We start from the raw sequence: 14,348 nt of genomic DNA on the forward strand, positions 1-14,348 counted from the left end.
TTAAAGAACGACTTTGATCCTTATAATAAAGGCAGGTAAGTATTTACAAGGGGTCTTTTTGCACTGTGGACCAACCACAGAGGTCCGAAAGGCAGTTAGGAGAAAGGAAGCACATTATGTGGAGCCGCTGGTTTAATGAAATGAAACAATGATACGTGAACTCCTACTGCATGCCAGGCCCCGAGCGAGGACACCTTGGAAGCCTCAGCCCTTCTGCAGCAGGTGGGCAGTGCCACCAACCCCATTTCATGGAGGAGGAAATAGGATCAGAGAGGCCGAGTCTGTTATTCAACTAGTAAGTAGTGGTACTGGAATATGAACACAAAGTTTCTTGACTCCAAATCTGTACTCTTTACCTAGCACACACAATTGTTGGCTCTCAGATACTGTCACCAAGAGTCTTCCAGAACTCCAAACTCGGGCTCTTTTCATGAGTAACAGAATTACCCCAGGCCTTGCCCCACCACAACAGGTCTGAACTGAAAGGACATTGCAAAGAGGCTTTGAGCAGGTAAGCGAATCTGCTCTATGGAGTGGCGGCATCCGGCCTCAAACCCTGACCAAAGTGCTCTCCGGCCACCAGTCAACTGCACGCGAAGGACAGAGTGCTGACAAAAGCCATCTAGTCTGGAATGTGGCCTTGTCGACAATCTCCTTTTAGCTCCACAGGATGTGGGCACAATTAGAAGGGCATTTTACCTTACAACTTGCTCCCTGGGGCCTAAACAGCATGTTGTTTTCTTTTCTTCTTTGCTCCTGGCAGCAACAGATACTGTTGGGCTGGAATTCCACAAACTGTTTAGATTTAAGAAAATAAATGATACAGACTTTTCTGGCCAATACTAATATACATGGCAAACCCAAGGAAAATTTCAAGTTGAAAAGCAAAGAGCACAGCGCCACCTGGTGTTGACAATGAAGACGCATAAGTTTAGGTGCCCTCACCGAGCTAGAAGCAGCTTTACTAGCGCGAGCCTGGCAGGGGTAAAACTTACCCCTGCATTTCCCTTCAGGTGAGGAATTGAGCCCCAAAGGGCTGAGAGGCTTGCCAAAATTCACCAAACATGAGATGAGAAAGCTGAGTCCTGACCATTTGGTTTCCAACTCTGTGTCATTTCCACCCAGCCCAAGTGAGGGGAAGAGAGCAGTTCTTTTGCCCTTGGTGAACATGGGATACTAGCTCGTGCTGGGTCTAAATGGCAGCTGGTACTCAGAAGGAAGAGCCCTTCCTTTGCAAAGGGGAGTGACCTTTCCGGCAGGGATGACCTCCCACTAGAACTTGCCTCATGCAAAGATCCCCTTCATCCCTCTGCAGGAGAGAAGAAAAGCACAAGAAGCGCCCGAAGCACAGCCCCTGTTCCTGCGCTCCGTGGATGTGGAGTGCCCGCCAGGCTATACAGTCAGCACCCTCTGTAGCCAGGCGCAAACAGCAGCTGCTCCACTGTCCTCTGCCAGCCCACAGGAGGAAAGGCAAAACTTGCATAAGGTGGCTCCTTCAGACAGAGGCAGCACTCTGAACCAAGATGAGTGGGAACCATCCCAATAAACACTTTTTTTTTATAAGAAAAAAAGTAAAAGAAAAAGGAAGTGAAATAGCATGTGATCAGAAGTAAGGGGACTGTGTAGCTACACAAACTACACCTTGCATAACTCCAGGGACTGCAGCACAAAGTGGCTCCAATTTAGGTTTTAGAACTAGATTGGCTTGGCCTTTTCCTCCCCACGTGTACAATGAAGATGCTGACTTACACCTGGACCACTGAGGTCTCTGGGATCCGATGGCCCTCCGGCCTCCTCTCCTTGGCTCACTCTCCTCTAGCTCACTGGCCTCCTTGCTGACCCTTGACTGGGTGAAACTGCTCTTACTTCAGAGCCTCTGCACAAGTTCCAACTGCCTGGACAAATGCTGTTTTGCCAATTCCCAACAGGACCGTCTCCCTCCAGCTCTTTAGATGTCTGCTCAAACGTTACTTCTTTGGACACACTTTCCCTGAGCCCTTCTGGTGTTCCTCCTTCTCTCTTGCTGCTGTCATGCCCCATCACCTTACCCTCCATGTCCATAGTACTTAGCATTGTGGATTCCCTTTGTTTTGTTCAGTCCCCTATTTACATGGCCTGGCACTCAGTAGATGTTTGATCACAATTTTTAATTGATTGAATTAAATTATTTCACATCTCCTGAAAAAGTACTTAGGGAGAAAAAGAGCAGGGATACTTGGAATAAGATGAATGAGTGATGAACTGGCCTCCAATACTGCATCCACTTCTGTGACTTGTGCAACTGGTGCCCATGATGTGTCAGTAACATTCCAGACACTATCCTAGGCTGTTTATACAAATGCTTTCCAATCCTTACTGCTGACCTTAAGGCAGATGTAATTTGCCCAGCTGGTACATGGCACAGCTGGGATTTGAAGCCAGGTTCATGACTCCACACTTCCAGACTTTATGGTCCGTTTTCCAACTCACCAAGGGCAACACTGTGGAGGTCCTGTCAACACCCAGAGCCCAGATCCCCACTGTCCTGTAGGTGGGTGGGAGGGGAGGCAAGAAAAAAAAAAAATTCCTTTGGAGTAATCAGTATCAGGAACTACAGTGGGGTGTGTTGCTTCCACACCTAGCAAGCTTCTAGAAGCAGCCAAGAAAAGAAGAATCTACATGCTCTGGGTATTAAGAGTGAGCAATGGATCTAAAAGGAATTTAAAGCACTTGGCTTTGGCTTCCTCATTTCTTGGTGCTAGTTTTCTGTTAGGTATCTACAGCTAGTACATATCGCTATTCTCAGGTAAATGGTAATGGAGACAAGATGGCTAGAAGGGCAGAAAAGTGGGAAGCATTGTCCAATTTATAGGGAAGACACCACAAGTATCTGGAAAACAATGTGCAAAGTTCACCTTGGAAGTATCATTTGGATAAAGAAGTGTGTGGGTAAATACATGGGTGTGTATGCATGTGTGTATGGATATTGTTCAGCCATAAGAAGGAAATCTTGTCATTTGCAACATGGATGGACCTTGGGGGAGTTACGCTAAGTGAAATACACCAAAGACAAACACTCCATGGCTACCACTTATATGTGGAACCTGAAAGGAGAAAAGAAAAGAAAAGAAAAGAAAAGAGAAAAGGAAAGAAAGAAAGAAAGAAAGAAAGAGAAAGAAAGAAAGAAAGAAAGAAAGAAAGAAAGAAAGAAAGAAAGAAAGAAAGAAAGAAAAGTCAAACCTTTAGATAATAGAAAGGTGGTTGGCAGGGGCTGGGGGTGGGGGAAACAGGGAGAGGTTGGTAAGAGTACAAACTTTCAGGTATAAGATGAGTAAGGCCTGAGGATCTAAAGTAAAACATGGTGGCTATAGTTGATAACACGACATTGTATAACTGAAACTTGACTCAGTAGAACTTAAAAGTTCTTACAAAAAAAAAAAAAGATAAATATGTGAGGTCATGGATATATTACTTATCTAGGTGGTGAGAATCCTTTCACAACTTATACATAAATCACCACAGTGCACGCTTTAAGTGTCTTGTAATTTTTTCAATTACATTTTCATAAAGCTGGAGGAAAAAGTACTACTTGCCCCTCCACAGTGTTGTTACTGGTTTTCCTGTGGTTCAATTACTCACTCAGCATTTACTGAGGACAAACTCTTGGCCAGGCCCCATGCCAGAGGTGGTGAGTGCCCGATCCCTGCTCATAAGCAGGAACTTGTCTGGTGGGGCTCAGTGTTCTTCACTCACCTCAAGCAAGTAACCTGTCTGCCTCTGAGCTCCACAAACCCCAATACCCACTCTCAGCCTCATCCCTTCCTGTGTGGCAGGTCCCATACCTAACTCCCAGAGGAGACTCCAGCTGCCATCAGGCCCCCTCAGGGAACAAGTCTAAGCTCCACCCACACTGACTCCTCCTCGGGATTCTCCAGGACCTCCAACTAGATTCCAGAGTAATGGCTTCAAATCATACAGTCTCCACTATAAGGTGTGTTTCAAGAAGTTTTACCAATAATCAAGTAAATCAAAGGAGTTTTCTATCAACCAGGAGGCTCCAAGTTCAATATCAGGCACCTTTTGTCTGCAGTTCCCACTCACCCCTTCCTCTGGTTCCCTTTAGAGAACGACTCCCCCCCCCCCCCCCCCAAACCCCAAGCTCAGACCATATGGCTCAGGTGGGGAAAATCTGGCTTAGTTTCAGGAGGGACATGTGGCTCAGGCCTGGCCAATCAGAGCCTTACGTTCTCATAGCCCTAATGACTGGCCAGGGACCAGCACACAAACCAATCTCAAGGGAGAGCACTGCCATTGGCAGGTCGGTTGTTAAGCCTGGATCTGCTACAGGGGAGGGCTTGCCCACATAGTTGAGTGGAGCTGGGTGACAGAAACACCAACTGAGCCTCTTGATCCTGCCAGGATGAATCCCGGAATTTTTAGTTCCTTTCCCTGTCCAATACAGAGGAGTATTGCTCTACAGATGACAATTGCTCACAGTGGAACATTCCTCTCATTCTGGCTACAGGCTAAGAACACTGTGGGCAATAGGTGTTATTTATAATAAAAGGGTGTATGGAACCAGTTACTCTCTTGGTGTACAGAAAGATAATACCTTGAGTTTATGTAGATCTTTAAAAGTCACTATTGGAGATGTGTGAAAATTTGTAGCTGATGATTTTAGTCTAAATTGAGATACTCAAGTTACTTGGGTTTCAGTTTGGGCACATTTTGTCTGAAAGAGAAATGCGTAATCCTAAATTTTGTCAGTCCACCCTCCTTTGTATGAGGCAAGAATTCATAACAATCTCTTTCAGGAAACCACCAAGACAGGGATCTAGGTATGGCATCTGCTTGAGAGGCTTCCAAAGGAGATGGTCAAGAGGCTCGGCTTGAGCTATGTGACACCACATTGCAGAAGCCTCATCACCAGCTCCAGTGACCACGGCTGTCCAGCTGGCTGGAGCTCCAAGTGCTGTGCAGCCTAGGAGTCCAAGGCATGGCTCCAAGGTGCCCTCTGACTGCATAAGCCCTCAGAGGGCAGCCCTGTGCAGCCCTGTAGAGGAAGCCTTGACGTGGAGGGCTGTGGCAGGATGCTGCCTGAGCTGCCCGGGTGCAGACTGAGTCCCAGCTCCAACCCTCCAGGCAGGTAGCCTAAACCACAGAAGGGCTCACAAAACCCACCCTGCTTCCTCCTCCTCCGTCTGGTAACGTGCAAATGGTTATCCTGCAGCTGATCTTTTATTGCCCTTCTTCCTGTATCTTAACAGCTAGGAGCTAAGTGGACATTTGTATGTCACATCAGTTTTATGGGCACACACACACACAGGTAGGAGTCCAGCAGATTCACATCCCACCGTCTAGTGCTAGCTGTGGGGCCACAGGCAAGCAATGCAAGCTCTCAGAGCTTTGGTTTGAAGAGCTATTGTAGGGATTGAAGAGGGATATACATACAAGCTGCTTCTGCCTGATGCCCCTTTATGGCAATCATTACTGTGCAGTATCACCAGCAGCAGCATCTAGGCCAAGAGTTTTACTTGGAAACGGCGATCCAAAGTATCTGCCATTCGCCACCACAGAACCACAGGTCCTATTTTTCCAATATTGAACGGGTTGATGTAAACAGGTTACCCTCTGGGACTACTGAGACCTAAGGACAAAGTGTGGGGGTGAGCAAAAGCGAAGGAAGGTTCTCTCCTGTCTCCTCACAGAAGATAAAACCTGGCAGCTTGCTCACACTCGTCTTCCTCTTCTCCATTAACTTGCAGGGACAGGTACAATAAATAATGAAAACGAAACCTTTTTACAGTGTTTACCGGAAACATCTTTCTTGCACATGGCTGAAAATACTGTGCATACGTTAGCATATTGTGCTTGATGATGGACTAACAAACACATTCAGCATATTCACAGGCAAGCTATCCACACATCAGACTTTCTACATTTCAAAATGGTACAACCTACTTGGTAGAGCACATCAGGTTCTAAGTCCTGTCTAAATAAAGTCTGAGAAACTGCCACACATACATGTACTTTCCTCTCTCTTTCAAGCATTAAGTGCTGACTGACTGAAGCTAGAAATAAAAAGAGCTTTGCTTTTAAGCCACTGTGTTTTATTGTGCTACTGAGATATGTTGCTGAAGACCTCTCGTCACGAATGGCCCGTGATCCAAGAGTGGAAATACGTTCTGTGAGTCATTAAATATGTGTGGCATTGGTAGATATGACGAGGCTGAACCACACAGGTATATAACCTCTGAAGCCTGACCTTAGAGATAAATCGGACCAAGCAGAAGTAACAGAAATCATGCTTCATATTCATGGCAGTGTTAACATCTACAATGTCACAGTCCCACCACCACCACCCACCCACCCTGTTCTTTGGGCACTCTTTTTTGTGCTCTTATGGCATCCTGTACATGCATTATTCTATCTACCTCCCTGGCCTGCAACTGTTGGTTTAAAGAACTGCCTTCCCAGAGGATTTGAAGGAAGTATGCATATTGGCAAAACTAATTTTCAGTGGTCCACCTGGTGCCTCAAACCTAGGAGATGCACAGATGAGTGTATACAAGTAAAGTCAACGTAAGATGTGTGTTTACTTTAAAGAGTTCGCATTAAAAAAAATTAAAAAAGGAAACATCAAATTCAATTTAAAGGAAAAAAAAAACAGAAACTGTCTGAGAAAACAACAGCAAATCAACTCCTAAAAAAGAGTTCTGCATCTTGGTGATCACATTTATTGAAAGGGTTGGAAAAAATAAAAATACTCTTTAGCTTAAGAATTTTTGAGTTATCTGCAAATCAACTCATTTCAGGAGTGCAAGAATCCTTGGTCATTTCTTAATGTCGAAATTAACGCAGGTTTCTCTTTTGAGTGTCTTCTACATTTAAAGAGGCAATCATACAAAGTCTCCTATATTCCATAACACGATAAATTCTTTGTTTCAGCCAACTCTTAATGGAGGGGCAACTAGAACAACACCATCTCCCCGGACAAAGAGCATCGGAATATTCCGTTTTGTTGACTGGAAGAGGAAAAAAAAAACAAAACACAACACATTTATACAAGTATGTAGTAGTATTATTTATTTTTTGAGAAACTGACAACAACAAAACCCACACAGACGCATCATAACACAACTGATTTAAAAACCTCATCACTCACTTACCTTTGTAGCACAAAGAACCACTTTATTAACTGTTTACTTTTCCAGGATGTCAATAATTGGGGCAAAGATTAGAGCATTCACCAAAACCCACGTTCCTCCTCTTCCTACCACAGAGCTAGACTACATTACTCACACTTCCTTACAACCTGGTGCAGCCGAGACTAGGTTTTGACCAATGGGAAGTGAAAAGAAGTGACTGACTGACCCATAAGCCTCCCACGAATGCCCCTCTATGGTCTTCCTCCCATGACTAGCCGGACTCAGATAATGAACTCTGGAGACGGCAGAGCTGTAAGACAGAGGAAGCCTGGGCCCTTGATTAAGTACCTGGAAGAAAGCTATCATGCTGAACTAAAACTCCACTCAGGACTGTTATGTGGGTGAGAAATAAAATTCTGCTGCTGTACTGAGCCGCTACATGTTGCTCCTGTGTCCTACTACTGAGCTCACTGAGCTCCTGTGTCCTACTACTGAACGAATACCTTGGGGCACTAGCCTATAGGTGGAGCCTTAGGCAGTAAGGAAACAGATAATGGAATACAAATATTTGAAATCCTCTTATGCCTGAAGAAAACATTAGGTAAAAATGTTGCTTGCAAAGGCTTGGAAGGTAGCCCAAGGGCCTCCCTAACCTACAGGTTCTAGGGAAAGAGGTTGGAACAAGCCAAATGTTAGTTGCTATTAACCTGATACATTCAGCAAGGCAGTAAGAGATGAGCCCAGGTAAGAACTAGCTGGTTTTCAAGCAGAGATCACAAGAAATAGGACTCACAGGGTTTGAAAAGCCAACAGTTTTTAGATCCCAAACTATAGACAGTGAACAGGCACAAAAGCTTTGCAGACTGAAGCCCAGCAAACCTTCTCAGTTAAACAAACTCAGCCCTGAGGCAAGAATTAGTTTAAGTGTGCTGCTTTCCCACCCAAATTTACTTTAGCAAATGGCCTAAGGGTGGGAAGAACAGTGGGAAGGAACTAAAATAAATAAAGGCATCTATAGGCTATGTGTAGGCAAGAATGTTGAGGTTACTGGCCCATAGAATTGATTGGAAATGAACAGATCAGATGCACACAAAGTCCTAAGCTTTTAAAGAAATTGCATGCAAAGAAACAGCCTGGCTAAAAAAGCTTTTGACTATTTTTCAGTCTTCCAGCATAAGCAAGTACTTGGCTGTGAAAGCTGAAGCCCCCATTTAGGGTCGCCAGATTTACCAAATAAAAATATAGAGTGCTCAATTACATTTGAATTCTAGATAAATAGAAGAAAAAAAAATTTTTTTTTTTTTGGTCTAAGTATCTCCCAAATAGTACATGGGACAGACTTGACCTAAAAGCCATTACTTCAAATCCTAGGACAGGGAACATTCACACCTCCCCAGGGGATTCTGCTGTATGTTTCCATTCTTCCCTTTTCCGAAGGCAGGTTTTTTTTGTTTGTTTGTTTTTGGTGAAAATTCTGTCCCTGTTCCGCTATAATAGCTGTGGGAGGGGCAGTAGTAATTAATTCCTCCTTTTCAGGTTCTAGGAATCTATACCACAAGTGACCACATGTGGATCTGACAGAGAGAACAAAAATATTAGTAACAGTTGTCATAGAGAGCAAGATGCAGTAATGACACACTGGAATCAACGTGAAGAATCAACTGAATTAGTTACTCATCAGTGTGACTGAAAGAGAGAAGTCCAAGAAAATTCTGAGATTTATGGTCTAAACAACAGAAAATCATGCACTGAGGATAGGGAACTGAGAATGATCTCATTTTGAAGGTGAAGAACACCTTGAAAGGAATTTACTTTTAGATGTACTGAGTTCAAGATAATATCCAATGTGAAAATATTTTCAATTAGAATACTGGGTATGAAAGAGTGAAGCTCAGAAAAGGAAACAAACTGGAGACACAGACTGATCCACAATCATGACAGCTTCCAGTCACCACATGCCATGGCTTTACACATACCAAGTTCAGTGCCTCCTGTTATAATCCTGGGAGGCAGGCACAGTTACTGTCATCTTACAAAAGAGGTCCCCTAAGGCTTAGGAAGTTTCTATAACTTGCTCAAGGTCATGAAACTAACCACTAGTAGCAAAAATGTGAGCCCAGATCTGTGAAGAGCTCAAGCTTTGGTGCTGTACTGATTACTGTTACAGACTCCTAGTTACTAAATGACATCACACCTCTGAGGGGAAAAAGAGACACATAGGTTAAAAAATTCAAAACCCATGTTCAGAAGGAGAAACAAAATTTGCAAAGGAGTCAGCAGTCGTTGAAGACAGAAGGAAAGCCAGGATAAAGCAGAAATACAAAAACCATAAAAGGCTAACAGATGAACACTTACTATGTGCCTGTCACTAACCTGAAGGCTTTTCATGTAAACTCTCAGTGAATCCTAAATAGCTGTATAAAGTGGGTCCTACTACCATCCCCATTTTACAGACAAGGAGACTTAGTCACAGACACATTGCATAGTTTGATACAATTAAATAGCTGGCAAGCAAGGGAGTCAAGATTTAATTCCAGTCCTGCAATCTGAGTCTATATTTTAAACCACTATACTCTAGAAGGGTCAAAGACTGGCTTTTCAAATACTTAAAAGACATAGGTGATTTCCTTCTTTTCTTCTTCACATTGAACAATGAAATGTGCCAACATTCAGAAGATCTGCATAGCTCCACGAACTAATATTTTCCAAATGACCAGTGCTTGATGTCACAGAATCACACAACATAAAAGATCCATTAAAAGGACAAGGTAGTGGGGCACCTGAAAGTTGCCCTGGGTGGCTCGGTCGGTTAAGCATCCAACTTTGGCTCAGGTCATGATCTCACAGTTTGTGAGTTTAAGCCCCATGTCGGGCTCTGTGCTGACAGCTCAGAGCCTGGAGCCTGCTTTGGATTCTGTGTCTCCCTCTCTCTCTGACCCTCCCCCATTTGCACTGTCTCTCTCACTCAAAAATAAATAAACATTAAAAAAAAAAAAAAAGAACAAGGCAGACCAATGAATTTGCATATAGTAAGAGCATGAAAAGTTCAATGATGTGGTCTCAGATTCCACACTGCAATTAACCTTTAAGAAACTACCACTTGTTGAGTTTTAATGTAGCATCAAACGTGAATACCCACAAAAAATACTCCTCCCTTTTGTAACTACCTGTGAGGAAGGATTCTCAACTATGACATATCATAACAGATTACATGCAGAAAAAGATGTGAGAACCTAGATTTCAGTTAAGCCAGGCATTAAAGAAAGAAATCTGCAAAAAGGTAAAACAAAGACGCCTCTAAGTATTTTGTCCTGTAGTTGATGTTACTTAAATCAACATGTAATAGGCTCACTATTACGGAGTTAGTGTTTTTAAAATTTCTCCGTTTTAGTTTTTATTAAGTATTGATAGCTTAAATTCACATCAAACAAGGAACACTGTCCAGCATTACTCTTACAGACTAACACACATGAGCATCTTAAACTGACATGTATCAGTGAATCCTGGCAACTGGATGAGGTAAGTGTTAGTATTCTTGCCTAACAATGAGGAACTTGAATCTGCCAATTCACTGGCCCAACATAACCCAGGTGGGACATGGCCAAAACAGCACTATAAATTAGGTCCGTCTGACCCTAAAGTCTTTGCTTTTGATTGCTATACTTTACTGGGTCCACAAGTAGGTGTCAAATCATGACGGGCTTTTTATAAATAAGTGTTACGCTGTTGGATGTTGAGAACATTTGACATTTTAAAAGTGAAGAACAGAATTCCATGACTTACTTTATATATCTCCTCATAGGTTTCCTCATCAATTTCTATGGTAGTCACAGTCTCTTCCACATCTCCCAATATCATATTTAAATGCTGATCATAAGCCTGCAGTGGAAAGGTGAGCGATCAAGAAACTTAATCATCAAATAAAGGAACAATGAACAGAGCTTACGCACAATACTTATATCACACACTTTTATACACAAATCAAAAATAATTCTGCTGTGCTAATAAGCTGTTTCTTCACAAATTATTTCCAGTGACAAGTTAACTGACCTGATAAAAATACAAAGCTGTTTATATGGCCTAAAATGAATTTACTCAAAATAATTTGAAATTATTACTTTTTTAAAGCGTCTACCCTATTGGTCATCCAAGACAGTCACATCATTTATAATATTTATGAGAAAAAGCAAATTCATCACTTTTCAGTAGACTTCTTTCAACTCCCTCTGTAACAGCATGACAAGAGAGATACAGTGGAAGAAATACGATTCTTTAACTGTGAAGAAGATGGCACTTCAGTCTCCCAAAGGTACAAGACAAGACCTCCCTGTGCTAAACTGAACACCACCGCGTGAAACCAGTAGAGCAATACCCGGCCCACGTAAAACCTAGCCAAAATAAACTGTGTTTGGCACCTGTAGGCTCAATCAATAAATGTTGCCATCCTGATAGGGATAGCCTTAATCCAAACTCTAAAGCTCATGTATTTTACTAAAAGGTGAAACGCCAGGGGCCTTGTTCAGAACCCACTTATGCTTACTTCTTTTTTAAAAATTTCTTTTATTTTGGGGCATCCGGGTTGCTCAGTTCGTTGAGTGTCTGACTTCGGCTCAGGTCATGATCTCACAGCTTGTGAGTTCGAGCCCCGCGTCGGGCTCTGTGCTGACAGCTCAGAGCCTGGAGCCTGCTTCAGATTCTGTGTCTCCCTCTCTCTCTGCCCCTAACCCACTCGCATTCTGTCTCTGTCTCTCTCAAAAATAATTAACATTAAAAAAAAAATTTTTTTTTAATAAAAAAAATTTATTTTTTATTTGAGGCGGGGGGGGGGGGAGGGAGAAGGAGGGAGAGAGAAGGAGGGACAGAGAGAGAGACAGAATCTTAAGGAGGCTCCAAGCTCAGTGTAGAGCCTGACATGGGGCTCAATCCCACCACTCCGGGATCATGACCTGAGCTGAAATCAAGAGTTGGATGCTCAACCGACTGAGCTGCCCAGGTGCCTCTCACTCATGCTCACTTCTAACAAAGGGTTAAATGGTTTACCAGCTCACATCAAAGTAAAAGTAACACATCAGCCACATAGCAGCCACTTCTAGCAAAGCATACCAACAAGAGCAAAAATCTATAGATGAGGGCCAGAAAACAAACAAAATGTTGGGGGCCATTTAGTATAGAGGCAATGAAGTCTAGAAGGGAACTAAAGAAGCCTCCAAAAGCTAAGGCGACATATCTGTCCCGGGGTGTGTCTCCACATGCCACTGGCCCATGTGTTTAAGCGCAATTCTCTTTTTCTTGGTAAAGTTGCCACTCTTCCATTTCCCAGGGTTCCTCTTCTCATAAAGCCAGCTGTATATCAAGATCAGTGTCTTCCTAGGTCCCTGCTTTTTAAGTACAGGACATTCTACCTTTAGGTCTTATGGAAGGTGAAATCAAAGTATTTAAGAATGGGGCTGCAGTCAGATTGCCTAGGGTCATATTCTGGACCTTCCTTTAACTTAAGCAAGTAACTTCACCTTTCTAGGCCTGAGCTTCTTCAACTGCATAACCAGGCTAATTAGCATCTACCTTGATAGGGCTGTTATAAAGGTTAAATGAGACATTACATACAAAACACTTATAATAAAAGCACCTGGAATGTAATTAATGCTCAACAAATATGAGCCGTTTTAAATCACTTTAAGGTAGAATGATGGTAGTAAAAACAATATATACAGGAGAGTGACAAGTTGTCAAGAAAAGACAAAACCTTCAGTATACTCTCTTTATGAATAAATAGGACCACTTCATGGGACCAATCCTACAGAAATACGTACAGATATACACAAAGAAATATGCATAAAAATACATACTGCAGACTTATTTACAGCAGCAAGAAATGGAAAACAATCTAAAAACCACTTTTACAATACACAGAATTCTATGCAGTCCTTAAAAAGAATAAAGGAGGGGCGTCTGGGTGGCTCAGTTGAGCCTGCAACTCTTGATTTCAGCTCAGGTCATGATCCCAGGGTTGGGGGATCAGGCTCTGTGCTGAGCGTGGAGCCTGCTTAAGATTCTCTTTTCCTTTGCCCCTCTCCCCAGCTCACGCTCATTCGCTCTCTAAAAAAAATAAAGCTGAATGGAGATTTATATGCATTCATGATGAATAATTTCCAAGAAAGATTAAGTGAAAAAGAAAGCTGCTCAAAAATATGTACAGCAAGATCCCAGTTTTATTTACAGGTGGTGTATATAGTGCAAATACATGCGTGGGATCACATGTATATGTATTTATGTGTAAATATAGAAAAGACCTAAAAGATCACAGACCCAATTTCTAAGTGGCTAGCAAAAGAAAAAAATGGGATTTCACCTTTTACTCTATGTACTTCTGTGCTATTTAATTTTTCTCACAAGAAAACGCAAACTTATGTACATATCAGTAACTGATAGAACGTTTAAATAAGAATGGAGAATAAATGCTATTTACAAATAAATAGAAAAAATGAAAGAAATGAAAATGTTCTTTAAAATCACATCATTTCTGTTAGAAAAAATATTAAAGAGGTGAATTAAATGCAGTTGTACTTGACTTGTAGAAATATGGATGACCTTCCACCTTCTTATCTACATTCAAAATACTCTTCTACATCAGTTAGTGTTTATATTTCAAGGGGGTAGTGGTAGGGAGGCATGACAGAGAAATCATCTGATTTCAAGGTAATTTAATAAATTTACTTACATGTAATCTGCCTCGAAGCTCTCTGTCATTCCTCATTTTCACATAAATTCGCTCGTCCAGGCTGAGCCTGATGAGATCCAGGGGCTCCTCTACGGTGTTGGTGGTTTGTTGCTGATGAAAGAAACAGGCTTAGTAATACAGTACTAGCGAGTGCAGTGTTCAAGTCATTGCTGTCCTGTATGACGGTGGGCAAGTTACTTAACACCTCAATGCCTCAGTCTCAGACTCTGTAAAATGTGGATGACGATAGCGCCTACCTAATACTGTTGTTGTGAGGCTCAAAGGGCATATTATGAAAGCTTAAAACAGTGCCTGGATCATAGTGAGTGCTATGTAAGTGAAGGCTGAAACACACGTACACAGGAAGGAGTTATACAGCAAAATAAGCATGTACTTTGTTCTCTCAAAATCCAAAGTGCCTGACCCAATTTCAGGGTACAGGAAGTCACTGTCTGGGACTTCAACCTTACCTCAAATTTCATTTAGTGATTTGAAAAAATCTC

General features: G+C 42.4%; 1 protein-coding gene across 4 annotated transcripts in view; it reads right to left on the reverse strand.

Annotated features, from left to right (window-relative positions):
• LSM3 (LSM3 homolog, U6 small nuclear RNA and mRNA degradation associated) overlaps nt 1-14,348 on the reverse strand; it is a 63,251-nt gene that overhangs the window by 46,976 nt on the left and 1,927 nt on the right. For 3 of the 4 annotated variants that reach the window (XM_042979592.1, XM_042979591.1, XM_042979593.1), the window contains exons 2-3: nt 13,846-13,956; nt 10,911-11,006 (exon numbers count right to left, since the gene is read on the reverse strand). In XM_042979592.1, the coding sequence (XP_042835526.1) occupies nt 10,911-11,006; nt 13,846-13,956 (207 nt within the window). Of the gene's footprint in view, nt 1-6,675; nt 7,005-10,910; nt 11,007-13,845; nt 13,957-14,348 lie in introns of those variants that run through there. The other variant, XM_007093354.3, reaches the window with a different exon arrangement.

This window comes from Panthera tigris, chromosome A2 (assembly GCF_018350195.1).
Source record: "Panthera tigris isolate Pti1 chromosome A2, P.tigris_Pti1_mat1.1, whole genome shotgun sequence".
NCBI classification, from domain to species: Eukaryota; Metazoa; Chordata; class Mammalia; order Carnivora; family Felidae; genus Panthera; species Panthera tigris.